Genomic DNA, 25,879 nt, shown 5'->3' with positions numbered 1-25,879 from the left:
GTAGCTTGAAGTGGAACGAAAATCATCAGTAGGTAGTAGAAATCTGGCAGAAGTGACAGGTTTTGGACTAGTCCATATCTTCATAGGGGTTTCTCAGCAAGGCTTTTATTCTTTATAAAGATACTCCCTAAAAAGGATTTAAACAATGATGCTGGCCAGCTTCCCTGCTCGCTACACAGTTTTTTGGCAGTTGGACAGAGCAACTGCCATTCACTAGGTGCTGTTGAAAAAATCCCTGAGAATCCCCATGAAGAGATGGACTAGTCCAAAACCTGTCGCTTCTGTCAAATTTCTACTACTTTCTGTAAGTGACAGCAACGTAAGAGAAAAGTAATTTATGGCTCATTTACTCTGGAAAAACATACTGTACTTCTTATTTGTCTATGTTTCACATATTTTAAATATTATAATTTTTCGCCATAGTGCCCCTTTAGGTGAATATACTGAAAGGACTTCTATGTAATTTAGGCAGTTCCCTAACGTTACATAGAAATGGTAAGATTGGATGAAAAAAATTGTGCCATGTATGGGCACCATTAGACTAGTTTATGTGCCCTGCTTACATAGACTGCAACTAATTCATCTGGGCTGTCTAAATAGTATCCTAAATGAAATATATCAGTACAGCTGAAGTAGACATTTCAAGAAATCTAATGAATATTAGTTATGGATTCAGCAGAGAGAAAAAAAAACTTGTTAGGTTCCAAATAAAGCACAACAGAGACAGTGATTACTGTTCTAAAGCTACTTTTTATTTAAACAGTTTTAAATAATCAATATATTATAGAACATTTCCAATAACAGCTTTTATAGAAATAAATGAGGGACTAGATCTAATGTCAGAATGAGAACATCCAAAACCACAAAGTCCCATTTAACTTATTTTTGTTTAAGGAGCTTTCACATCTAACATACTGTAAAAACTCCTAGAGAAAACTTGCAGAAAAAGTGTGAAGGAGGAGCAAGAGGTCATGTTAGATGATGACTATTTGATGTCACACAGGAGGGCCACTCCCCTGAGGATCCAGTGGTCAGGAATCTGGGTGGTACGAAGCTGCATGTCAGTCACGTAGGTTAAATCCGTGCGCACAGGTTTCTTGTACACAGGGCAAACGTATAGTTTAGGATCTCTGACTGTAGGGCCACTCACTGCATATATGTGAACTACAGGCAGAGGGGCAAACAAGACCTTGGGGGTGGATTCTGTTAATCTACTGTTCCTTTTGTCCCATCCAGCTCCATCCAGGTAGAGTCCGCAGATATACACCCCTTCCTGTGTGAGAAACAGACATTGGCACGTTATACAGGTGTCTGTTATATCAGCTACAAATCACTAATTCTTCCTCAAATAGTTATATACTAGCTAATTAGTGTCCATCATCATACCCTTAACTATTCCTATCCCCAAAAAAATCTCAATTCTCCTTCTCGTCCTTTTATGTATGTGTACAAAACTTTAAAGTCCAGGCAAAATTTACATATCACTTTTGAGTTGAGTGTAAAGCTATGTACACATGCCCGATGAAACTCGTCTGAGGCAGCCAATAACAAGTGCCTCTGCCAAGAATCCAGCTGCCCCCAACCTCTCTCAGCCCCGACCAGCATTGGCTGAGGGCATTGTTCTCACTCACCCATGCTGCGGGTGTGCCATCACTTCAGTGTCACCCCCCCACGGCATAACAACAGAACACCTGCAGGCTAGCAATGTGTTGGTCCTGCAATGTCGCCTAAGGGATCAAGTACCGATCCCCGCTGTATGACATTCTTTTTATGTGTGTGTGAGGCTTAAAGTGATCCTGAGGCATTTGTAAAACAAAAAGTTTGATACTTACCTAAGAAGATAGAAGTCTCTGTATCCCGTAGAGGCTTTCCATGTTTTCCTCCAGGCCAATGCTCGGGACCCTCTGACAGCTTTCGTCAGTGCTTCTCTTTGTGCATGAACGAGACCTCACTGTACATGTGTGAGAACCAGGGGTGTTGGCCACCACCAGAAAATGGGTGTGGTAATGAGTGGAGCCAAATTTACATGAACTTTACAGCGGTCTAAGTAGGCCTTCCCTGCAAAATGTTGGCTGAAACCCTGCCTCTCCATAACTACAATAAATAAATAAATGCAACATATCAGAAGAATAGGCGGTGTCACTGAAATGTAACTGGGCAGAGATACCTGGCTTCTGTGCTGACTGGTCTGGCTTTCTGCTGGACGGGCTGGCCTGCCATCAGGTTATCTGGCATTTCCCCCATAGCATTCCTTGACCTCCTAGTGAACCCCCTCCAGTTCTCTCACAGGCCTCCCATTGAGGCATCACAACTCAGAGCATGTCCCCATAGAAGGCATCACAGTGCCCAGCATGGCACCACAGCACCTAGTATGCCCACATAGAGGCACCACAACAACCAGCATACTCTGATTCATGCAGCACAGCTCCCAGCATGCCAGCCATTGAGGCACCACATCTGACAGCCTGGGGGACATTCGGGGCACCCCAGAATAGATCCGGGGCACATGCCACTGATCTTTGGGGCTAGCAGCGCCCCTGGTGAGAACGGCTGCACCTGCACAGTACGGCCATGCTTATACATGATGGGAAGTGCGGCCACAAGAGCATATGTTCAGAGGGTTTGTGCCTGACATTGCTGGGGCGAGGAGCACACAGAAAGTCTCTGGACTATTCAGAGGCTTGCCTCTACATAGGTAAGTTTCTACAGCTGTGCTCATAAGTTTGGGTCGAGACCATCCAGCAGGAAATGCATTTGATTGGCCCAATTCTCAGTGTGTGAAACTGGCATGCAAGCTGGAACTGTCAGCATCTATCAGACCATCTATAGTTGAGTTCTGCAGTTGCACGCAGCACCCACAACAAGAAGTTTCCATAAATAAATCCAGGCAAGACCGAGTTAAAAAAAAAAAAAAAAAAAAAGGAATGGGTGAGACTACAGTACAATCACTTTCAGCAAGCCTCACTATGTTCTAATATTACCCATTAAGGGCTGGTATATTTAACCACACAGTAGCAGAAATGTGTAAGGCTCACTGCACACTGAAAATCCAATTGCAGTAATGATTAAAAATCGGAATCAGATGTAAAAAACGCTTAATAATCGGAATCACATGCAGTGTGCAGGGAGCCTAAGAATCTTGTCCAGATTTGCTGATGGCTAATAGTATCCCCCATGGAGATGCTCATGTAATCAGGGTTTATATGATCTCCCCCACCTTTCCTGCAGATGCAGTCAGAGGTACCAGGTCATGTGACCTCTCACCATATTACACTCACCAGAGGAGGTGCTCTTATCTCTTCCTTTATGACTTTCAGGACATCATTCTGCACAGTAACCGTATCGAGCGCCCAGCCTTCATGTGTGCGGGTCACTTCCTGCCTCATAGCCGTCAGGAAACCTGGAACACAAGACAGCAACTTGTCAGCAAGACCTCCACTAAACCAGAAATGTAAGCTTTTTACAGGAAACCCAAATTAAATGGAAGAAGGAGGAGGCCAGTGTTGCTGATTTTCCTCAATACCATCCTGCCTCATTAAATAAAGACGTTTCGGGATGAAGATTGGCCAAGAATAAACCTGGCCTGGGCTTATTAACCACTTCCCTACCTTGGTCATTTTCAAAATTCAGTTCAGCTCTGATTACTTTGGCAATAACTGTATCAATAATTTTCACAACTAAATGATCTATATATTGCTTTTTTCAGGACAAATTAGGCTTTTGTGGATATTTGTTTTTAGTAATTACCTTACTTTCAATGTATTTTAACCAGTTTAGGGCTGTGCTAATTGAAATCTACGCCCTGTATTGATGACTATCTGGCTTCCAGGGCACAGATTTCAATACTCTAACGCCGTGTGTTCTCAATACTTTGGTCGCTCCCGACGATCTCGCCACTGTCTCCCCGCCGCAGCTCACTCGCTCTGCCGTCTCTATAACGGGAGAGCTCTGTGATTGGGTCAGGAGCCGATTTCATTGGCTCCTGACCCTGTCTATCAACATAAGCAACCCCCATTGGCTTACATTGATAGGATGTATCCGATGTGGCTTCCAATTTTCCTGCACTGCAATAATCCATCAAATCGCAAATGAAATACCACATGATTCTTTAAAATACTAAATTAAATACCGTGTGAGGTAAAAATGTTTGTGAACTGTCATTAAGTTATTTGATAATTTAACCGCATTTGTGAAAACTCAAAAAAAACAAAACACAAACTCATTTTTTACCGCATGAGGTTATTTACCTCATGTGATATTTTGACCAAACAGGTTAGTGAATTGAGCTCATTATTTTAATATTGATAGTGGCTAATATTTTCCAAGCAAAAACAAAATATGCATAACAAGTTCAGATCCACTTTCAATAAACCTACTGTATTTTTTGGAATATAAGACACACCTAAGTTTAGAGGGCAAAAATCAGGGGGAAAAAAAAATATATACCAAACCTGGTGCATCCATGTTCTAGGAGCATCATGTACATGTCCTCCCCCATTGTCCTCCTATGTTTACTATGTGTCCCCTTCTGTCTTCATGTGTTTGTCCATGTGTCCCCTCCCGCCCCGTGTGGTCCTCCTGACCCCGTGTCCCCTCCTGTCCTGTGTGTGTGTCCTCCGCCCCCCCCCCCCCCCCCTCCTCGTGTGGTCCTCCAGTCCCCCTGTGTCCACACACCTGTCCTACTGTTTGGCCTAGTGCACACCGGAGCGTTTCCGCTGCGGTTTGCGATCTGCTTGCGGGTGCGGATCCGCTAGGGTAATGTATTTCAATGGGCTGGTGCACACCACAGCGGGAGGCGTTTTGCAGAAACGCATACTCCCGGGCTGCTGCAGATTTTGGATTGCGGATGAGTTTCTGCCTCAATGTTAAGTATAGGAAAACCGCAAACCGCTCTGAAAAACGGCACTTCAGAGCGGTTTGCCAGGCGTTTTTTGTTACAGTAGCTGTTCAGTAACAGCTTTACTGTAACAATACATGAAATCTACTATACCAAAAACGCTTCACAAAACCGCAAAATGCTAGGTGAAACGCTACAGAAAAATAAGAAAAAGCGTTTCAAAATCTGCTAGCATTTTGCGGATCTGCTAGCGGTTTTTGGTGTGCACTAGGCTTTTGTGTGTCTATGTGTCCTCCTGCCCTCCCCCCCCCCCATGTGTGTGTGGCTGTGTCCCCTTCAACCCACCTGTGTGGTCCTTCAGTCCCTGTGTCCCCTCCTGTGTGTGTCTGTGTCTCCGCCTGCTCCCGTGTGGTCCTCCACTCCCCTGTCCCATTCTGTCCTCCTCTCTGTGTTCCCTCCAGCCACCCCCCCCCCTCGCATGTCTCCGCTCCCCCGAGTAACAATAATCTGCAGTTATTGTTACTCGGGGGAGCGGATACATGCAGGGATCAGACGGACCATACAGGGGGACAAGGCAGGGAGTCCCCGACAAAGCGGCGGTTCGTATCGGCGAGCGTTTTTAAGTTGGAAACTCCCTGTCTTTGAAATATAAGATGGAGAGACTTTTTCTCCCCATTTTTGGGGAGAAAACGTGTGTCTTATATTCCAAAAAATACGGTATTTTATATTTCAGACAAGATTATGAAAATATTTTTTCTTTAAAGTAAACCTAAACTTAATGAAAAAAAGCCAATGATCGCGGATGCGCACCGCCGGGGCTGCGCAGGTGCAGTGGCCATCGACTCACTAAGTCCCTGAAAATGAATGGCGCGGGCACAGGGTGGCTTCAAGGGGTCGGTAAAAAGCCACAGCTAAGTTAAACTGGCTTTTTTTTCATTGAGTTTAGGTTTCCTTTAAAGATTGGAAGTCACTTGGAGTTGGAAAATGTTTACAGTTTTTGAGTTCAAGTTTCATCCAATAAACTAAAGTTGAGTTGATCGTTCTCAGAAATAAACTCTTTGTACCATGAAATAAAATGGTCACTATCGGGTTCTTTTTTTAATAAAGGTGTCACATTTATGCCCCCTCCATGTGGAGGAGCAGAGGCGTCTCCAGAGGGGTACAGACATGGCTTGTGCACACCACAGCACATGCCTGTCCCTGTGCTGCGCTGCCATGCCTGCCCCCATGCCTCCCCGTCACTCAGACCTCAGATCAGATTGATTCTGTTATCTGGGGAACATGGTTACTTAATTTATGTATGTAGGCCATACTTGGGATAGTGTTAGAAAAGGACAGAGAGGTAATAAAAAAGTAACTTCAGCAAGCCCAAAAACACAAGCAACCATAACATATGTACACGAGAAAGGATGATGTTTTTAGAGGTGATAGGGGGCTCTGACCAGGGTGGGGGAGAGGCGGTGGGGGCGCAATTTCTGTGTTTGCCATAGGCTCTATATTACCCAGATACGCCCCTGTGGAGGAGAGTAATTTACAATCAGTGTAGAGCATTTTCTGCAGCTTCTTCCTCCGTGGAGACTGTGCTCATCATTAATGTGCTAATGAATGTTTTCAGTAATAAAACAATAATGTGTGAATGAATGTTTGGGGGCTGCAGGATGATCAGTCTGGTGGAGAAACAGCTAAGTAATTTCAGGAGAAGACATGGGCTCGCTCTGTGGCGGTAGACAATTCCAGAGCGATACGCAGACATAAAAAGTCACTGGAGTAACCCATGACCAGTTTCATTACTGATTTACTGTGAAGTGTCCAGAGGGCGAGCCGGTACGCACCTTGCGGATTGAAGAAGCCCGTCATCCAGAAGACATTAGGTCTCCCCTCATAGATCCATCTTCTGAACTGGCTGTTCCTCTCCAGAAGCTCCGAGAACCAGAAGCCAAGCGTGTCGGACACCCAGGACACCTTCCTCCACAGCTTGGGTATACGTGCATCATATATGTTATCCAACGCATCCCGCAGGCTCTGAGGAGAATGATTATGTACAAGTTATTTTCACAAACACAAGTAAAACTTACGGTATCTCACAAAAGTGAGTACACCTCTCACATTTCTCTAAATATCTTATTATATCTTTTCATGGGACAACACTGAAGATATGACACTGTGATACAATGTAAAGCAGTCAGTGTACATCTTGTATATTGGTGTAAATTTGCTGTCCCATCAAAATAACTCACCACACAGCCATTAATGCCTAAACCACTGTCAACAAAAGCGAGTACAACCCTAACTGACACTCCTCACTGATGCCTAGTACACACCATACAATTTTGTGTAAGTTTTTCTGTTAGATTTACCTGCCAGATAGATAATTTCCAACATGTTGGAAATCATCTATTTTACCATCTATCTGCCGAGCAATTAGGCATTTTTCTACTCAGCAGGAGATAACCAGAAGACAATGCACCAGAGATAATGACTGGTCTCTACCAGTACTTTACAGAAAATAATCTAATTACAGAAAATCTTCCAAAAAATCCAACAAAAATTGTATGGTGTGTACTAGGCATTATGCTGGGCATACACGGGCCGATGCGCCCTTATCAATCGAGCCGCTGATGATTCGATTGATAATTTCCGACAGGTCCGATGACCCGCCGGATCGATTCCCCGCTCGATCCCTGCGGGCGGACAATAGCGGGGAATCGAGCGGAAGATAAGGAGCACCTGCGGGGACGAGCGGGGATCGATTCGCCCGCCCGTGGGGACGTGCGGGGACGTGGCGGGAGTCGATCCGGCGGCTAATCGAGCCGCCGGGTCGACTCGTGTATGCCCAGCATTAGTGAGGAGTGTCAAAACTGTGCCCGGTTAGACATTTTCCCTCCCTGGGGACGTTACTTGTTTGTGTTACAAGGTCTTAGGTGTGAATGGGGAGCAGGTGTGTTACATTTGGTGTTATCCCTCTCACACAGTCGCATGGCAGAAGTTTAACATGGCACATCAGACCTGAGAACTCGAGGACAGGGATCTATCTCATTGTCAAATCTGATTGGCCATCTATTCGTGTAAAGCACAACTGAAGCAAGAGGGCTATGGAGGCTGACATATTTATTTCCTTTTAAACCATGCACATTGCCTAGTTGTCCTGCTGAGGCCGGCTTCACATTACAGATTGGCAGCCGCACTACACAAAACAAGCCTTCAGGGATTACCGTGTTAGTACGCTGTAATCCCTGTCTCACTTCCTATATGGCAATCGATGGTGTGCACAGAAGCGTATTTCTAAACAATGCTTACCTGTATGTGTGACGCAGATAACTGTGGCGGGTTTTTAACATGTATGCGCATTACCATAGACTTACATGACTGCCGTCCCGACGCAGATCGCCGCGCGGTAATGTAGGTATTGAAGTGCGTTAGATAGGGCACTTTCCGGCGCAGCGTACTGCAACATAGGAAATGTGAGCTCCACCATAGAATAACATTAGACTGCGGTGTGGTGCAGTGAATTTACCGCACCACCTCAGTGTGAAAGAGCCCTAATACTCTGCCTCTAATACTTTTAGCCATAGACCCTGACCAAGCATGCAGATCAGGTGCTCTGACTGAAGCCTGACTGGATTAGCAGCATGCTCGTTTCAGGTGTGTGATTCAGTCACTACTGATGCATGGAAGATCAGCAGGACTGCCAGGTAACTGGTATTGTTTAAAAGGAAATAAATATGGCAGCCTCCATATCCCTCTCACTTCAGGTGTCTTAACAATGAGTGTTCGAGATGTGGACGTGCTGGAATTGGGGTTATTTTTATGTGTTTGTGTTCCCCTTTCCCCCCTCCAAGGCAGGCCAGACCTCACCTCATTCATAATAATAGTGCCATCTATGGCGAGTTTCAGATCATTCAGGGTGTTCCGGACGGCAGTGATGACCTTTTGCATGCGATCTATTTCTTGGCGGAGGAAAATATTCATGGGTTTTAGGACTCCCATTCTGAGCAGCTGAGCCTTCACCTGAGATGAAACATGAATACACACGTTATACATAATAATGCTTATCCCGCTGTACATACAGGCGGACGGTGCAGATGGAAATGAATCATTGCTCATACAGGATGACCTTTTGTGGGACGTGAGATCTTCACGGCCGTCTATAGGAAGGTATTTATCGGCTGATGTTACTGTAAATGTTCTGCTAGGACTTAATAACAGTTGTGACATTAGACAAGTAATGTGATTTTTATATGATTAAAGTGTGAACATCACACAGGATGCCTATGTATTAGTCAGGGCCTCAAATGATAGCTGTCAAGTTAAAGGGGAACTGTGGATTCAGCTAGAAGCACAGTATGGTACTTACTCATTAGATCAGGCTGTGCATACATACAAATAAACGGTGAATATGAAGGTTGGCACCTACTGAAATCAGCCACAAGCTGGAAAACCTCACGAGTACTGCATTCCCAACATCTATGTTGTCAAGCTGCTACAGCATATTATATTCCGAGGCGTCACTATGGTTGGTGTCACCCAGTGTGGAAACTCATGTTGTCACCCCTACCTTTCCCCAAGAGCCTCCAACCTCACCAGGCTAAACAAAACCAATATATTTATTTCTGTAGTAAACAAAGGTCTATATTTACAGAGCCTTACTCAGCTCTCCTTAGCCTGGAGCTAGGTGTCACCCCCTTTGCTGGTGACACCTGGTGCGGTCCACACCTACCGGACCCCCTAGTGATGCCACTTGTATATGGATGGTCAATGGAATCCTCCTCACACAGTGTGAAAGACTGCTGAACCTGAACAGCATTCCAGTAGGTAGAAGTTGGGTACTGGTGTATATCAGTACCAAAAGGCAAAAAATGAGAGACCGGGAACCCTGTATGGTGTGATATGTCAATATAAGTGAAAATGAAATGGAAGAAGGGTGACTAGTCCAGCAACTACAGTAAAACGTGTGTGAAGAAATCCGTCTACATTCGGATGGTGTTGGGACTGGGTTGTTCTTCAAGGAAAAACAACCCGTAAAGCAGTATGCTAATGTGAACTACTCTAACTGCTGCACTTCATCTATTGAGAACCGCATGAAAGTGGATGGGGAGGAGGGGCTTCTAATGTGATAAAACTTGTAAAATTACAAAAGGTAAGTATGCAACCAGATGCCGTAGGTATTCCCTTCTATGGCTTTCCTCTTGGGAAGGGTTGAGATCCTTGTGCCGGATGGCTAGCAGCATCGGTTTTCCACTTTATTTAAAGAGAGTCTGAAGCGAGAATAAATCTCGCTTCAGACCTCATAGATAGCAGGGGAATGTGTGCCCCTGCTAAACCGCCGCTATAGCGCGGCTTAACGGGGGTCCCTTCACCCCCAAATCCCCTCCGTACAGCGGGGGAGCGCTTCCGCATTGGGGCAGGGCTAACCGCCGCAACCCTGCCCCACGCGCGTCTGTCAGACGCGTATCTCCGCCTCTCCCCCGCCCCTCTCAGTCTTCCTTCACTGAGAGGGGCGGAGGAGAGGCGGCGATGCGCGTCTGATAGACGCGACTAGAGGCAGGGCTGCAGCCGTTAGCCCTGCCTACAGGAAGAGATTTTTCATGACCAACTTTGCGACCAAGTCTTGCGGGGGTGGGTTTGGAGGTGAAGGGACCCCCGTTTAGCCGCGGGATAGCGGCGTTTTAGCAGGGGCACACATGCCCCTGCTAACTATGAGCTCTGAAGCGAGATTTATTCTCGCTTCAGAGTCTTTTTAATTAATGCTTACGAGTAAGATAAGATACAATTCCTTCTCCTGAAGAAGTGAAAATTGATTCATCAGAAAGGGTTTCTGTTATTGTAACCTATTCATGTTATTGCTACTGTACAATTATACATTGTGTAAGGTGGTGGAGTTGCGGGAAATTGCTGCTTCAAAGCCCATATTTTTTGCCCCTTTGTTGGGTTCATTTGTCTAATTGATGTATATGTTTGTATATGTTTCTTAATACTATTATGAGTTTGTATTACCTTCAAATATGTATGTCAAACTCTGGCCCGCATAGCCATCAAATTTAGCCCGCAAGTGGTTTTCCGACTTTGCATTATGTTTGGCTCACTCTAGACAACCAGGGAAGATATATTGAAGATCACCAGGGAAGCCATATGGGAGAGGGAGGTGATGCATTAGACACCAGGGAACTGTATAGGGGAGGAAGGGGGAAAACAGTAGACACCAGGGATCTGTATAAAGGAGGGGGGGGGGGGGTCACTAAACACCAGGGAGCTGTATAGGGGAGGGGAGGTCACTAGACACCAGGAAACTGTATAGAGGATACCACTGGATACCAGGAAACTGTATAGGGGAAAGAGGGGGGTCCTCCAGGGAACTTTAAAATGGAGGAAGGTGGCTACTAGACATTGAAGTTGGCCCATGACTTGTTCAATTTCGTCTTACTTTGTATACGAGTTTAACACTCCTGCCGTAAGGATACCTATGTACTTAATTTTGTATGTCTGATTTTATCAGTTTATAATAAACGCTAATTTTTAATTACCGTTCATGTTTTCAGTGTATGGTCATATATACATACTGTAATGTGTCCCTATGAAGTCCCAAGTCTAACTCTTTTCCTAACGTTTATAACTATTAGGTATGTGGTGGTATGTTTCTACTTCTTTAGATACTGTAGTAAGTACAGTAGTTCTTACTTATTTAGGTCTATCAGTTCTGAGTGGCTGCTTGACACTAAATGGCGCAGTTTTATCATTCAGCTGTTAGTAATGCTAGTGATATCTGCTTACCTCATGTGGAACGTAATCTGGGGGTAACTTATTCAGCATATCCTGTGCTGCCTGATAGACGACAGACTCGCGGGTCTCCCCTGACTCTCCTCCACTCTCCTTGGGCTGGATGTTGGTGATGGTGCTCAGGATGTGTGCAGCTGTGTGGCTCTGAAATCTATCACAAATAACCAGACCGTCTATAAAGGCCTAAATGATTTTACATTATTATTACTATAGCATTATACAGCGCTGACATTTTCTTCAACGCTTCACAGAGAACATTGCACCAAATGTCGCTGTCTTTCCGTAGGACTCGCAATCTAATGTCCCTCTCATAATCCCCAAACTGAATGAAGAGAAGTCAATAAAACCCTAGTCTCAATTAATTTCAATGTACAGTATATATTTTCCACTTAAATTTCCAATGCACAAACCTTAGCCTATTGCACATACATTTATTTTGCAACATTTAATCCTCTTTACCTGACTGCTTAAAGCTACAAATCTGATTTGCTATACTAATGTCAGTATGCAGTCTGACTGACAAACAAGCATTGACACAGACAGACACAGAACATTTATAACGCGATTTTCTCCTGGCGGACTCAAATCGCCAGAGCTGCAGCCACTAGGACGCACTCTATAGACAGTAGCCATGTTACAGAGTCTGGCCCAAGGTCTGAACAGGAAGAGCCGAGATTCGAACCCTGGTCTCCTGAGGTGTCAGCGGCAGAGCCCTTAACCAATACACTATCCAGCCCCAAACCATTTCTCCTTTAACTTTCTGCACCCATGTCACTATAATGCGTACAGTATGTAGAGGGTGTCTGCACACACAGAATTCATACATAAAATCCCTCCCCACCACCACCAGTAATTGACAGCTCAACCTAGGCTATTCCACTTTGATGATGGGCACTCTTGTATCTGGAGGCCGGCATCCATGGTTAATAGTCAAGCATGCTGTAAAGAAAAAAAAAAAACTCGGCACTTCAATATCTTGTTAGACTTTCTTGAGGGTGCCTGCTTTTACTGTCATAGAGGTAGAGTCATCACCCCGACATCTATTGTCAAGTGGCATAGGTTATAAGCTGAAGGGATGTGCTGCTGGAATATAAATGTGGAAAACAAATATCAAAATTATTGAACATCAAGGCAGTCCGGGCACCATCACTTTAAATTGCTTTTAATTCCTCTTCATGCCAGATACAAGTACAATGACGTTAATCAGACATAGAAAGATCAAACCTGCATGAGTGGTGTGGCGGGGTGTGCAGAGATCGGGTGAAGAGGGGAGTAAGAGGACGGCACAACAGCCGTTTCACAACACCCGATCTCTGCACACCCCGCCATGCCACTCATGCAGGTTTGATTTTTCCATGTTTGATTAATGTCATTGTACTTGTATCTGGCATGAAGAAGAATTAAAAGCAATTTAAAGTGATGGTGCCTGGACTGCCTTGATGTTCAACAATCCATGGTTAATAGCCTTGCCATATAGGAATGACCGCCTTCGAGCAGAGATGCAGCCATGTAAGGACTCAGTAGAAAGATAAAGTGAGCCCCCAGAGCAGGCGTGGTTAAGTAAGACAGGGCTCATGACCTGTGTGGGCGAAAGATGACCTCGGGTCAAAAAGGATAGGTCACAAAGGGCAGATTTTATGCTTACAAAAACATGTAAGGAATAGGCTACATATTGTCATAACAAGGGGACGGGTCCTTTAAAGAGAATCTGTACTCTAAAATTCTTACGATAAAAAGCATACCATTCTATTCATTATGTTCTCCTGGGCCCCTCTGTGCTGTTTCTGCCACTCCCTGCTGCAATCCTGGCTTCTAATTGCCAGTTTTAGGCAGTGTTTACAAACAAAAGACATAATAATAATAATAATCTGAACATTTGTATAGCGCTTTTCTCCTGTCGGACTCAAAGCGCTCAAGAGCTGCAGCCGCTGGGACGCGCTCAAGAGGCCACCCTGCATTGTTAGGGAGTCTTGCCTTGAACTCCTTACTGAATAGGTACTTGACCTAGCCAGGATTTGAACCCTGGTCTCCCACGTCAAAGGCAGAGCCCTTAACCAGTACACTATCCAGCCACATGGCTGCTAAAATCTTGTGATAGGCTCAGATAAGCAGTCTGTGACTCATACTGAGACTGCAGGGGGCCTGGAGAGGGTGTGCATAGCGTCTATCCTATCACAAGCAGATTAGCACATTCCAGCGTGAGCCAACAGAAGAAAGAAGATTAGATGATATAGCAGAGATAATACAGCCACTGTGCAACTAGGAAAGGCTGCAGTAAGCCAGAGCACATTAGAACAGAGGCCAGAACAGAGTACCCACCAAGCTGTGTAATTAGAGGCTGATAAGCTGGCAGGCGCTTTCACACTGGCGCGGTGCAAATTGCCGCACTGCTACCGCAGCCTAATGAAAGTCTTACTTTACACTTAATCAGTTGGTATGCGTTAGTGTGCGTTAGTGCGCGTTGGTACGCGTGTTTTCCATAGCAGTGCATTGGGAAGAAGATTTCAGTTAAAACGCGTTAAGTGTGATAGGTGCCATAGGAAAACATGGGACTTACTTTAAAAATCAGTTTTCTTTCCGATTTAACTGAGAGCAACTGATTAAGTGTAAAAGGACCCTAAGGGGAAGGTTATTCTTTCTACGTTGTGGTACACTACACCAGAAGTGCCCGAATTAACACTAGCGCATACCTACGTTACCACGCGGCTCCTGCAGCTATCTGGGGCAGCCCGGAAGTCATGTTAGTCTATAGTAACAGTTGTTTTTTTTAAAGAAGTTGGTGTTGCGACGTGCGGAAGTGTATTTTTACAGTCCGCTTCTGTGCACTTTCGCATACCCGAAGCATAAACTGACCGCAAGTGCGTCACTTCCTGCTTGGCTGGATGCCAGACAGGGCACACGGTGTACTAACACTGTGTTCCCTGAAGGTCTGTTTTTGGCGGTGCGATGCCAATATACAGTGTGAAACCAGCCTGAGGCTTTGAAAATTGGTGGCCTTGTCAAGGGACTAATGTGATGTAATTTCGTTCTTAACTGGTTTATCATTCTGTTTATTTCATGGTATCAAATTGTATGCTTATGTTTTCTAGTAAAATATGTGTTTAGGTTAATAAAAGCTTTGTCTGTTAAATTAAAAGAGTGTCTTTTAATGGGTAAAAGCGGTTGCTGAATGAATGGGTTCTACCCGGGTCAGGCCCTTCCTGTATGACATGGCATGGCCCTTACTTATCCTGGTGGAATGTCAACTCTCCCAATGACTTCATGTCAGTGTGCAGGCTCCTTAGGCCACATGACTGAGATTTCATCACAGATGATCGGACCTGCCCGAGTGCAGAAGCCCTGAATCCTAGATAAGCTTTCAGTGAACCGAGGCTTCAATGTTCTGTGGGGGGAGGGAGCCGAAACACCTGGAGAAAATGCAGACAGGCATGGGGAAAACATACATGCACCAAGCAGACGTCCCAGCTGGAGTGTGAACCTGAACTGGTGCTGAAAGGCGAGACTGCTGACCTGCTGTGCCTCCTACAGGATTACAACTTATTAAATCCATTCATTCAATATTCAGTATTGGCAGTACCCAATGAGTTGCTAATTATTCCGAGCTGATCCAAATTCTCTGTATATTTATGCTTGAAATGGACCAGTTTTGCGTTCTGCATTTGATTGGCCCATTTCCTTACTGCATAAATGTAAAAATGATTAGCAGCTCATTGGCCATCCCTTGTGCTGAATATTGTCAGCTATCAGAGCAGGCTGATGAATAAAATAACTGAACATGGGTATAATCTTGTAGGAGGCACAGCTCATGAATTTGCCCTCAATTCATTTCAATGACACCACGTTGTGAAGACGCCTCACACAAGCTGATAGCTTCAACAAAGGTAATTCTTCAAGGTTGTCCTCCCCAGCAGAATGGCCTAATTCCATATTTCAACGTATAAAATACATTGTAGATCTTTACAGAAAACTTCAATAATATCTATAAGGGCCTTTTTCCACTAGCTGCGTTTTTGCCAAAAACGCAAAATGCATGCATTTGCTGATTCTTAAAGTGAACCAGAGACGAAGCACCCACATGTATTTTACCATATATATCAGTAGGAACATTAGAGAAAACACCTACCCTGCTCTCTGTTTCATTCTTCGCTGCTCAGCCTGCCTGTTATCAGCCCTGACTGAGCATTCACTCTGGCTTTGCTCAGGAATCATTACAGCTGAGTCTATTTTCTTTAATGTCTTTTCAAGACCAAGCCTGCCCCCTTCTAGCTCTGCTATAATGACTCAGCTATACTGATTCCTGAGCAAAGCCAGACTGAATGCTCAGTCAGGGATTTTATCAGGGCTGATAACAAGCAGGCTGAGCAGTGAAGAATGAAGCAGAGAGCAGGGTAGGTGTTTTCTCTAATGTTCCCACTGATATATATGGTAAAATGCATGAGGGTGCTTCGTCTCTGGTTCACTTTAAGTGCAGCCTGTTTAACCTCCCTGGCGGTAAGCCTGAGCTGATTTCTCCGGCTCTGTTGGGGCGATTCGCCCCATTCAAAGTGCTGTGCGCGCACAGCTTGATCACCGCTGCTCTGCGGCGATCGCCCGCACGCAGCGGCGAAAGAGGCCCCCCCCCCCCCCGCCAGAGCCCTGCGCTGCCCGGACCAATGAGTTCCAGGCAGCGCTATGGGCTGGATCGGGTGCGCCTGACGTCAGCTGACGTCATTCTGATCGTCGCCATGGCGACAGGAGAAGCCAAACAGGGGAACGCGTTATATACGCGCTCCCCTGTTTGCTATTAGTGCCGGCGACGATCGCACTAGAGGGACACATGCGCCCTCTAGTGGTGTTTCATGTAGCTACCACTCTGGTAGCTTTACATGAAACGAAAAAAAAAAAAAAATTAAAAAAAAAAAAGATTTTTGGCCATTTGAAAAAAAAAAAAATTAACCGCCAGGGAGGTTAAAATAAGAATCTTGGGTGGACTTTTCTACTGCTGCATTCCGATTTTTTTAAAAAACGCAGAAGCATGTCTGTACGATTATGATGCCTTTTGTGTTTCAATGTAAATTATAGGAACGCATGAAAAACGCATAAAAATGGGTTTGCGTTTTGTATTGATTTAACCCCTAGTATCTATTTTAAAAAATCAAGACAACACTCACCAATCAGAAAAACGCAAACGCATTAAAAAACGCACAAAAAATACACATCAAAATTGGTCAAACCATTTTGCAGTGGAAAAGGACCCTAAGGGCACTTTCAGACGAGGGGCTAAATGCTGCTGAGTGCCAGGGTCAAGCGCCCATCGGTTGCAAAATAATGCAACCCAATCAGAATCTGTTTATTCGCTAAGTGTGACTGGGTCATGCCCGAAATTGGCTTTAGCAACAACAGGGCACCATAAGCAATAAAACACTGATTGTCAATGACACACTGACAAAAATAAGTGACAGTAGCAATGACAGTGCAAAATAATAGTAAACAAACTCAGTATCATGGAGTGCAGCAGCTAAAGGTGCATTTTAAATAAGAAGGGGGGGGGGGGGGGGCTTGGAGAGACTTCAAGAGTCTCATCAGTGTGGGGAAGAAAGCGTTCCTGTGCCTTGATGTCTTATTGGAGATGGCTAGGAACCTCTGGCCTGATGGGAGACTGAAGAAATGGTGGCCTGGGTGTGGCAGAGGGTTGGTGGTCCTGGTTGCTCTGAAACACATTCTGGAGTTGTGAATGAGATCCAGTTGGGGAAGGGATTACTCATTTATTTTCTCTGCTGATCTGATGACCCTCTGAATTTTATATCTGTCATTGGTAGAGGAGCCAGCATACCAGACGAGGATAGAGGACAGTCTCGATTGTGGCGGAATAGAAGGACTTTAGAAGTTCATGGGAGTGTTTGTAACCACAAGTGTGTCAGGGCTAGCATGTATGTATATATACATGTAGCCTTGAGGGCTAGCTGGCGCGGCTGGGATATACATGCAGATGTCTTCGCAGGTGCTGGATGCTTGCAGCCGGCAGCCAGTGTCCTGCACAGAAACAAGAGCGGCTGACAAGCAGTAAAGTGTGCTGTTGTCAGCTGTTCCTGTAAAAGAGCCCTGGGTTATCATACAAGCTGTATTTCATTGCTAATAAGGCTGGGTTCTCACTTGGGCCAGACTCCAGTGGTCAGCGGGAGCAGACAGTGTAGTGTCCCACAAAAGAGGTCACATGTCAAAGTAAATCATCTCTAATGGCTGGTCCATACTGTAGCATACCTGCCCTGCTTTGCGTTGATGCCTGAATTCCAGAGATTCCAATCTCTGCATCTCTCTCACTTTCTGGTGTGTGTTATGACAGTCAGCAATTGCTGTCACCTAATGATCCTGTCCTCTGAATGATGGATATACGTGCTGCTGTGTGAGTAGTGCCAGTTTACAGTAGAAAGCAGACAGAACTGCATTCAGTTTTAATGCACACATTCACAGACGGAATTTCAGCCCCGCTAGTTTCCTCTACAAGTTAGTAACACCTGGCCTAGGGCACTGGAAAGTACAAATCCGGCCCTGCTAACACTTTGCTCTAAAGGGGTCCTTAGCAGTGGCCGTGTTTTCCTATACTAGTCTGACATAGGATTGGAAAGGGTTATGTTATTCCATTAAGGAAGCACACTCCCCATCTGTTTACCTGACATTTCTTTACACTGGGGCCTCCTTATAAAGTCACGTGGGTGTGGGAGGGGGGGGGGGGGAGGAAATTATATATATATTATATATATATATATATATATATATATATATATATATATATATATATATATATATATATATATATATATATATACATACACACACACAGTGGTGTGAAAAACTATTTGCCCCCTTCCTGATTTCTTATTCTTTTGCATGTTTGTCACACTTAAATGTTTCTGCTCATCAAAAACCGTTAACTATTAGTCAAAGATGACATAATTGAACACAAAATGCAGTTTTAAATGGTGGTTTTTATTATTTAGTGAGAAAAAAAAACTCCAAATCTACATGGCCCTGTGTGAAAAAGTGATTGCCCCCCTTGTTAAAAAATTACTTAACTGTGGTTTATCACACCTGAGTTCAATGTCTGTAGTCACCCCCAGGCCTGATTACTGCCACACCTGTTTCAATCAAGAAATCACTTAAATAGGAGCTATCTGACACAGAGAAGTAGACCAAAAGCACCTCAAAAGCTAGACATCATGCCAAGATCCAAAGAAATTCAGGAACAAATGAGAACAAAAGTACTGTAATTGAGATCTATCAGTCTGGTAAAGGTTATAGAGCCATTTCTAAAGCTTTGGGACTCCAGCGAACCACAGTGAGAGCCATTATCCACAAATGGCAAAAACATGGAACAGTGATGAACCTTCCCAGGAGTGGCTGGCCAACCAAAATTACCCCAAGAGCGCAGAGAAAACTCATCCGAGAGGCCACAAAAGACCCCAGGACAACATCTAAAGAACTGCAGGCCTCACTTGCCTCAATTAAGGTCATTGTTTATGACTCCACCATAAGAAAGAGACTGGGCAAAAACGGTCTGCATATGCAATTTTGCTAAAAAAACATCTCAATGATTGGCAAGACTTTTGGGAAAATACCTTGTGGACCGACGAGACAAAAGTTGAACTTTTTGGAAGGTGCGTGTCCCGTTACATCTGGCGTAGAAGTAACACAGCATTTCAGCAAAAGAACATCATACCAACAGTAAAATATGGTGGTGGTAGTGTGATGGTCTGGGGTTGTTTTGCTGCTTCAGGACCTGGAAGGCTTGCTGTGATAGATGGAACCATGAATTCTACTGTCTACCAAAAAATCCTGATGGAGAATGTCTGGCCATCTGTTTGTCAACTCAAGCTGAAGCGATCTTGGGTGCTGCAGCAGGACAATGACCCAAAACACACCAGCAAATCCACCTCTGAATGGCTGAAGAAAAACAAAATGAAGACTTTGGAGTGGCCTAGTCAAAGTCCTGACCTGAATCCTATTGAGATGTTGTGGCATGACCTTAAAAAGGCGGTTCATGCTAGAAAACCCTCAGTTATGTTATCTTTGACTAGTAGTTAACGGTTTTTGATGAGCAGAAACATTTAAGTGTGACAAACATGCAAAAGAATAAGAAATTAGGAAGGGGGCAAATAGTTTTTCACACCACTGTATACACACACACACACACACACACACACACACACACACACACACACACACACACACACACACAGTTTGATGCGAAAGTGTGGGCAACCTTGTTAATAGTCATGATTTTCCTGTATAAATTGTTGGTTAAGATAAAAATGTCAGTTAAATATATCATATAAGAGAGACACACACAGTGATATTTGAAAAGGGAAATTAAGTTTATTGGGTTTACAGAAACTGTGCAATAATTGTTTAAATAAAATTAGGCAGGTGCATACATTTGGCCACTGTTGTCATTTTATTGATTCCAAAACCTTAAGAACTAATTATTGGAACTCAAATTGGCTTGGTAAGCTCAGAGACCCCTTACCTACATGCACAGGTAAATCCAATTATGAGAAAGGGGGTCAATTGTAAGTTTCCTTCCTCTTAACTCTTCTCTGAAGAGTAGCAACATGGGGGTCTCAAAACAACTCTCAAATGACCTGAAGACAAAGATTGTTCACCATCATGGTTTAGGCGAAGGATACAGAAAGCTGTCTCAGATATTTCAGCTGTCTGTTTCCACAGTTAGGAACATATTGAGGAAATGGAAGACCATAGGCTCAGTTCAAGTTAAGGCTCAAAGTGGTAGACCAAGAAAAATCTTGGATAGACAGAAGCGACAAATGGTTAGAACAGTCAGAGTCAACCTACAGACCAGCACCAAAGACCTACAACATCATCTTGCTGCAGATGGAGTCACTGTGCGTCGTTCAACCATTCAGCGCACTTTACACAAGGAGATGCTGTATGCGAGACTGATGCAGAGGAAGCCTTTTCTCCACCCACAGTACAAACAGAGCCGCTTGAGGTATGCTAAAGCACATTTGGGCAAGCCAGCTTCATTTTGGAGTAAGGTTCTGTGGACTGATGAAACTAAAATTAAGATATTTGGGCATAAAACGGGATGTTATGCATGGAGGAAAAATAACACAGCATTCCAAGAAAAACACATGCTTCCTACAGTAAAATATGGTGGTGGTCCCATCATGCTGTGAGGCTGTGTGGCCAGTGCAGGGACTGGGAATCTTGTCAAAGTTGAGAGACAGATGGATTCCACTCAGTATCAGCAGATTCTGGAGACCAATGTCCAGGAATCAGTGACAAAGCTGAAGTTGCGCAGGGGCTGGATCTTTCAACAGGACAACGACCCTAAACACTGCTTAAAATCCACTAAAGTATTCATGCAGAGGAACAAGTACAACGTTCTGGAATGGCCATCTCAGTCCCCAGACCTGAACATAATTGCAGGGGTGCTTGGATGTGCCTCATCCACGAAATCGGCAAAAAATTGGTTGCAAAAAAAAATTGGTTGCAAAAAAAAAAATCCGCATTCGGCCCCGCCGCATGCGGATTTTCGTCCGCGTCCACGCAACCACGCGGATTTTCTGCCGTGAATGGCGTAATCACGCGTGGATTCCCGCCCGGAGGCGGAATTTCTTTTAACGTTAATAACAAAGCCCCCATACATGCTACAATCCCCCAAATTGCATGGATTATCGAGGTGATAAGGGGCAACATAACTTTTTTTTTTTAATGGCTTTTAAAGGCAAATCACCACTGTAAATGGGGCTATTAATTTGTAATACGTGGTTTTAAAAAGGGATATACGCGTTAAGCAATCAAAGAGGTGAAGGCGAGTTCCAATGGCACTTGGCGGCGAAGGTACCGCTGGAGGAGGATGAGTGGCTGACGCCAAAAAGGCCCCAGAGAGGTTTTTGTACATTTTTTTTTTTTGCAGCAATTAGCAATGACATCGCAGCAGAGTTGTCAGTGGACACGGGCAGTGTGAACGCAGAGTGCAGTGGTGGTAGCGACTGAGTCAGGAGAAGGACTATGCGGGCGGTCAATTCAGCAGCACAGAAGGACCATGGCAACATACTGGTGGTAGTAGTAGCAGCACAGCGTCATAGTGCTGGCCAAAAAATTAAATGCACCCGGTGACCCGGGCAGTGTGAACGCAGACAGAGTACATTGGTGGAAGCGATTGAGTCAGGAGGAGGAGGACAATGCGGGCGGTCAGTTCAGCAGCACAGAAGGACCATGGCAACATACTGGTGGTGGTAGTAGTAGTAGCACAGTGTCATAGTGCTGGCCAAAAAATTAAATGCACCCGGTGACCCGGGCAGTGATAACGCAGACAGAGTGCACTGGTGGTACCATGGTAGCGACTGAGTCAGGAGGAGGAGGAGGACAAAGCGGGCGTTCAGTTCAGCAGCAGCAGCACAGAAGGACCATGGCAACATACTGGTGGTAGTAGTAGCAGCACAGCGTCATAGTGCTGGCCAAAAAATTAAATGCACCCAGTGACCCGGGCAGTGTGAACGCAGAGTGCAGAAGCGGGAAGCGACCCGGGCAGTGATAACGCAGACAGAGTGCACTGGTGGTACCATGGTAGCGACTGAGTCAGGAGGAGGAGGAGGACAATGCGGGCGGTCAGTTCAGCAGCAGCAGCACAGAAGGACCATGCCAACATACTGGTGGTAGTAGTAGTAGCACAGTGTCATAGTGCTGGCCAAAAAATTAAATGCACCCGGTGACCCGGGCAGTGATAACGCAGACAGAGTGCATTGGTGGTACCGTGGTAGCGACTGAGTCAGGAGGAGGAGGAGGACAAAGCGGGCGCTGGATATATAACTAGGTCACTGAAGGATGCAGTGGGCACAGTACAAGGTCACTGAAGGATGCAGTGGGCACAGCAGTGGGCACTGGATATACAACTAGGTCACTGAAGGATGCAGTGGGCACAGTACAAGGTCACTGAAGGATGCAGTGGTCACAGCAGTGGGCACAACTAGGTCACTGAAGGATGCAGTGGGCACACAAGGACGTCACACTGTGTAATGAGATGCTTATATGCCAGCGAGCGAGCAGTGGGCACTGGGCACGGCACAAGGTCACTGACAGAATGAATGAACAGCGCTGGCAGAGAGTGGCGGTGCCGGCGGTGTGACTGGCTGCCTGCAAATAGTACAAGTGAAGTGTATAACTGTCACTGAAATAATATACAAGTGTGTAATGAGATGCTTATATGCCAGCGAGCGAGCAGTGGGCACTGGGCACGGCACAAGGTCACTGACAGAATGAATGAACAGCGCTGGCAGAGAGTGGCGGTGCCGGCGGTGTGACTGGCTGCCTGCAAATAGTACAAGTGAAGTGTATAACTGTCACTGAAATAATATACAAGTGTGTAATGAAATGCTTATATGCCAGCGAGCGAGCAGTGGGCACTGGGCACGGCACAAGGTCACTGACAGAATGAATGAACAGCGCTGGCAGAGAGTGGCGGCGCCGGCGGTGCGATAGTACAAGTGTATAACTGTCACTGGAATATACAAGTGAACACTGCAGCTGCACTAACCTGCCTGCCTGCACTACACACAGATAATCCCCACTCCCACTACACTGACTACACTGCAGCACTGAACCTGCCTGCACTACACACAGTTAAATAATCACTAAACTCCCACACTCCCACTACACTACACTGACTACAACTAACTACAGCAATCACTCACTGACTAGCTAACTGTGTACAGTATAAGAGCAGTCTTAGCAAAAAAAAAACGCTTTGTTTTTAACACAATAAATCCACTTGCTCAAACAACAATAATAATGGAGATAATCCTCTCAGCACCACAGTCTAGCAAGGACAGAGCTTTTCCATCATGGCCGCTGCTTTATATTCAGGAGGGGAGGGCATAGCTCCCCTCCTGTGATTGGTTGCTAGGGCCTGGCTGGGGCCCTCTGATTGGCCTGCAATGTGTTACTTCCGCATAGTTTGACGCATTTCCGCTAACCACGACTTCAGCGCCGGGTTTCACGAGCGTGAATGCGAATTTCTGTCCGCATTCACGCGAAGCCGAAGCAGATTTTCGTGGTTGAAAATCTATTCACGGCTTAGCGTGTCCGAGGCAGAATGCGTCAAAATGGTCGTGAATCCACGCGTAAGCGTGATCACGACCTGGCGGTGAGCACCACTGCATAATTGAAAATCTGTGAGGTGTGTTAAAGAGAGCTGCTCGGAAGCCATCAAACCCGAATGAACTAGAGATGTTTTGTAAAGAGGAATGGTCCAAAATACCTTCAACTAGAATCCAGGCTCTCATTGGAACCTACAGGAAGCGTTTAGAGGCTGTAATTTCTGCAAAAGCAAGATCTACATATTGATTTCTTTTCTTTTTGTGGTGCCCAAATTTATGCACCTGCCTCATTTTGTTTAAACAATTATTGTGCACTTTCTGTAAATCCAATAAACTTAATTTCACTTTTCAAATATCACTGTGTGTGTCTCCTCTATGATATATTTAACTGACATTTTTCATAACAACCAATGATTTATACAGGAAAATCATGACGATTAACAAGGTTGCCCAAACTTTCGCATCCTACTGTATACAAATATTATATATTTGTATCATCACTTCTCAGGCTGTTTATATCAGCCAGTGCCTTCCCTCCTCAGTGACTTTGGCTCGCACAAAAGTCGTCAAACATAAGGCAGCAGCTGCCAGTGACAGGCGAATAGTTCCCAGAATCTGTCCCCTCACAGACAGTGACAATAACTGCAGCTGCACGGTCCTTACCTCCTCGTGCAGCACACTGTATGAAGCCAGAAAGCCCACTGCTGTATGATAAATAAACATTCTCCTAGCATATTCCCTACACTGCAATAACATTCAGTTACTGATCACAGGACAGCGAGCCTGAGGACTTTCCTGATGGAGTATAGGAGGGTCTGCACACTTTATTATCTGTAAAGGACTTCTTTATTCATTCTTTGTTTTGCTGTCATACACATTGATGAAGGGGATCTTCATAAAATACAGTTGTCTGATTGTATGAAATCAGCAGAAGAAGGTATCTGAAGAATAGCAAATCCCTTCTCTAGTTATTGAACGGAAAGACTATCCTCCCCTTCACTGGAAGTAGCAGCCTTTTGGGTCTCCCTTGGACCCAGTCTGCATGAGAGTCAGTCTAATGTCAGAATCACACACACACCTATCTCTGAGGCCGTTTTCTGGTTTGCGGCTTTGGCTCCTGCAGACTGATTGGAATTAATACAGTGCGTTTTCTGATCAAAGCCAAGCGTTGTGACTGAAGGGGAGATTTGTTCTACTAAAAACAGGATCTGGTCATTTATAATTGAACTAAGTAGGATGAGAGGGGTTAAAGAGGAACTGTAGTGAAGCAAACATAATTAACAAAATTGCTTACAATTTTTACAACATTAACCTATAAATGATTTAGTCAGTGTTTGCCAATTGTAAAATCTTTCCTCTCCCTGATTTATAACCTGATTTATATTTTATTTGTATCATGATGATGGTGATATCGCTAGTCCTGTCAGGTGCATCACTGCAGAATGAGAGTTCTTAAGCAGTCTCCCAGAATGCGGGGGGGAGGGAGTGTGTGAATATCTATTCAGTCCAGATTAAAGTGAACCTCCAGACTAAAAATCTATTCAGCAGCACTGAAAAGGCTTGGTGTTTCTTTAACAGTTTCACAGCATCAGAACTTTTTTTTCTTACCAAAGGCTAATTTTTAGCTGAACAGAAGCTAAGCTCCGCCCCATCAAAGAAAACTGCCCGGGCATTTATCCCCTGATGCTGTGCAAAGCATGATGGGATTTCTGATGTAGTTGTTCTCGTTGCCTAGCAACTTGGAAGGGTGATCAGGACACAGGACAGTTGGAACTGTGCCTCATGCTCCGTCACCTTTCAACCAAAAAGATGGCTGCCTCCATGAAATCACAAACATTTGCCTGTTCTTTTAAAACAGGGTGGGTAAGAGATTATATTACCTATCTATTTTAATTTACATAACTATTGTAACTTAATGACATTATGTTTGTTTAGGCTGAAGTTCCTCTTTAAGCATCATTGGGAGGGCGGCCGCGGGGCTACATATCATTATACAGCAATAAGAAGTATTTCTGATGCTGGAACCAGGAAGATTACTGAAAAGTGGGTATCCTGAATACTTTACTGCATACTCTACTATATGTCATTACAGGACCTCCAAGTCATTTTATGTTTCAAGCGCATCCTAATAATAATAATTAAAAAAAAACTTAATTCAGGAAATTCTAAA

At 44.7% G+C, this 25,879-nt stretch overlaps 1 protein-coding gene across 4 annotated transcripts in view; it reads right to left on the bottom strand.

Moving 5' to 3' along the window:
* Nucleotides 1-730: 730 nt before the first annotated feature.
* DNAH8 (dynein axonemal heavy chain 8) overlaps nucleotides 731-25,879 on the bottom strand; it is a 491,368-nt gene continuing 466,219 nt past the window's right edge. For all 4 annotated transcript variants that reach the window (XM_068232705.1, XM_068232706.1, XM_068232709.1 and 1 more), the window contains 5 exons: nucleotides 11,606-11,762; nucleotides 8,693-8,845; nucleotides 6,670-6,859; nucleotides 3,279-3,400; nucleotides 731-1,273 (listed from right to left, as the gene is read on the bottom strand). In XM_068232705.1, coding sequence (XP_068088806.1) covers nucleotides 986-1,273; nucleotides 3,279-3,400; nucleotides 6,670-6,859; nucleotides 8,693-8,845; nucleotides 11,606-11,762 — 910 coding nt within the window. In that variant the 3' untranslated portion in view covers nucleotides 731-985. The remainder of the gene's footprint in view (nucleotides 1,274-3,278; nucleotides 3,401-6,669; nucleotides 6,860-8,692; nucleotides 8,846-11,605; nucleotides 11,763-25,879) is intronic.

This window comes from Hyperolius riggenbachi, chromosome 4 (assembly GCF_040937935.1).
Source record: "Hyperolius riggenbachi isolate aHypRig1 chromosome 4, aHypRig1.pri, whole genome shotgun sequence".
Taxonomy (NCBI): Eukaryota; Metazoa; Chordata; class Amphibia; order Anura; family Hyperoliidae; genus Hyperolius; species Hyperolius riggenbachi.
This window is presented reverse-complemented; position numbering and strand designations above follow the sequence as displayed.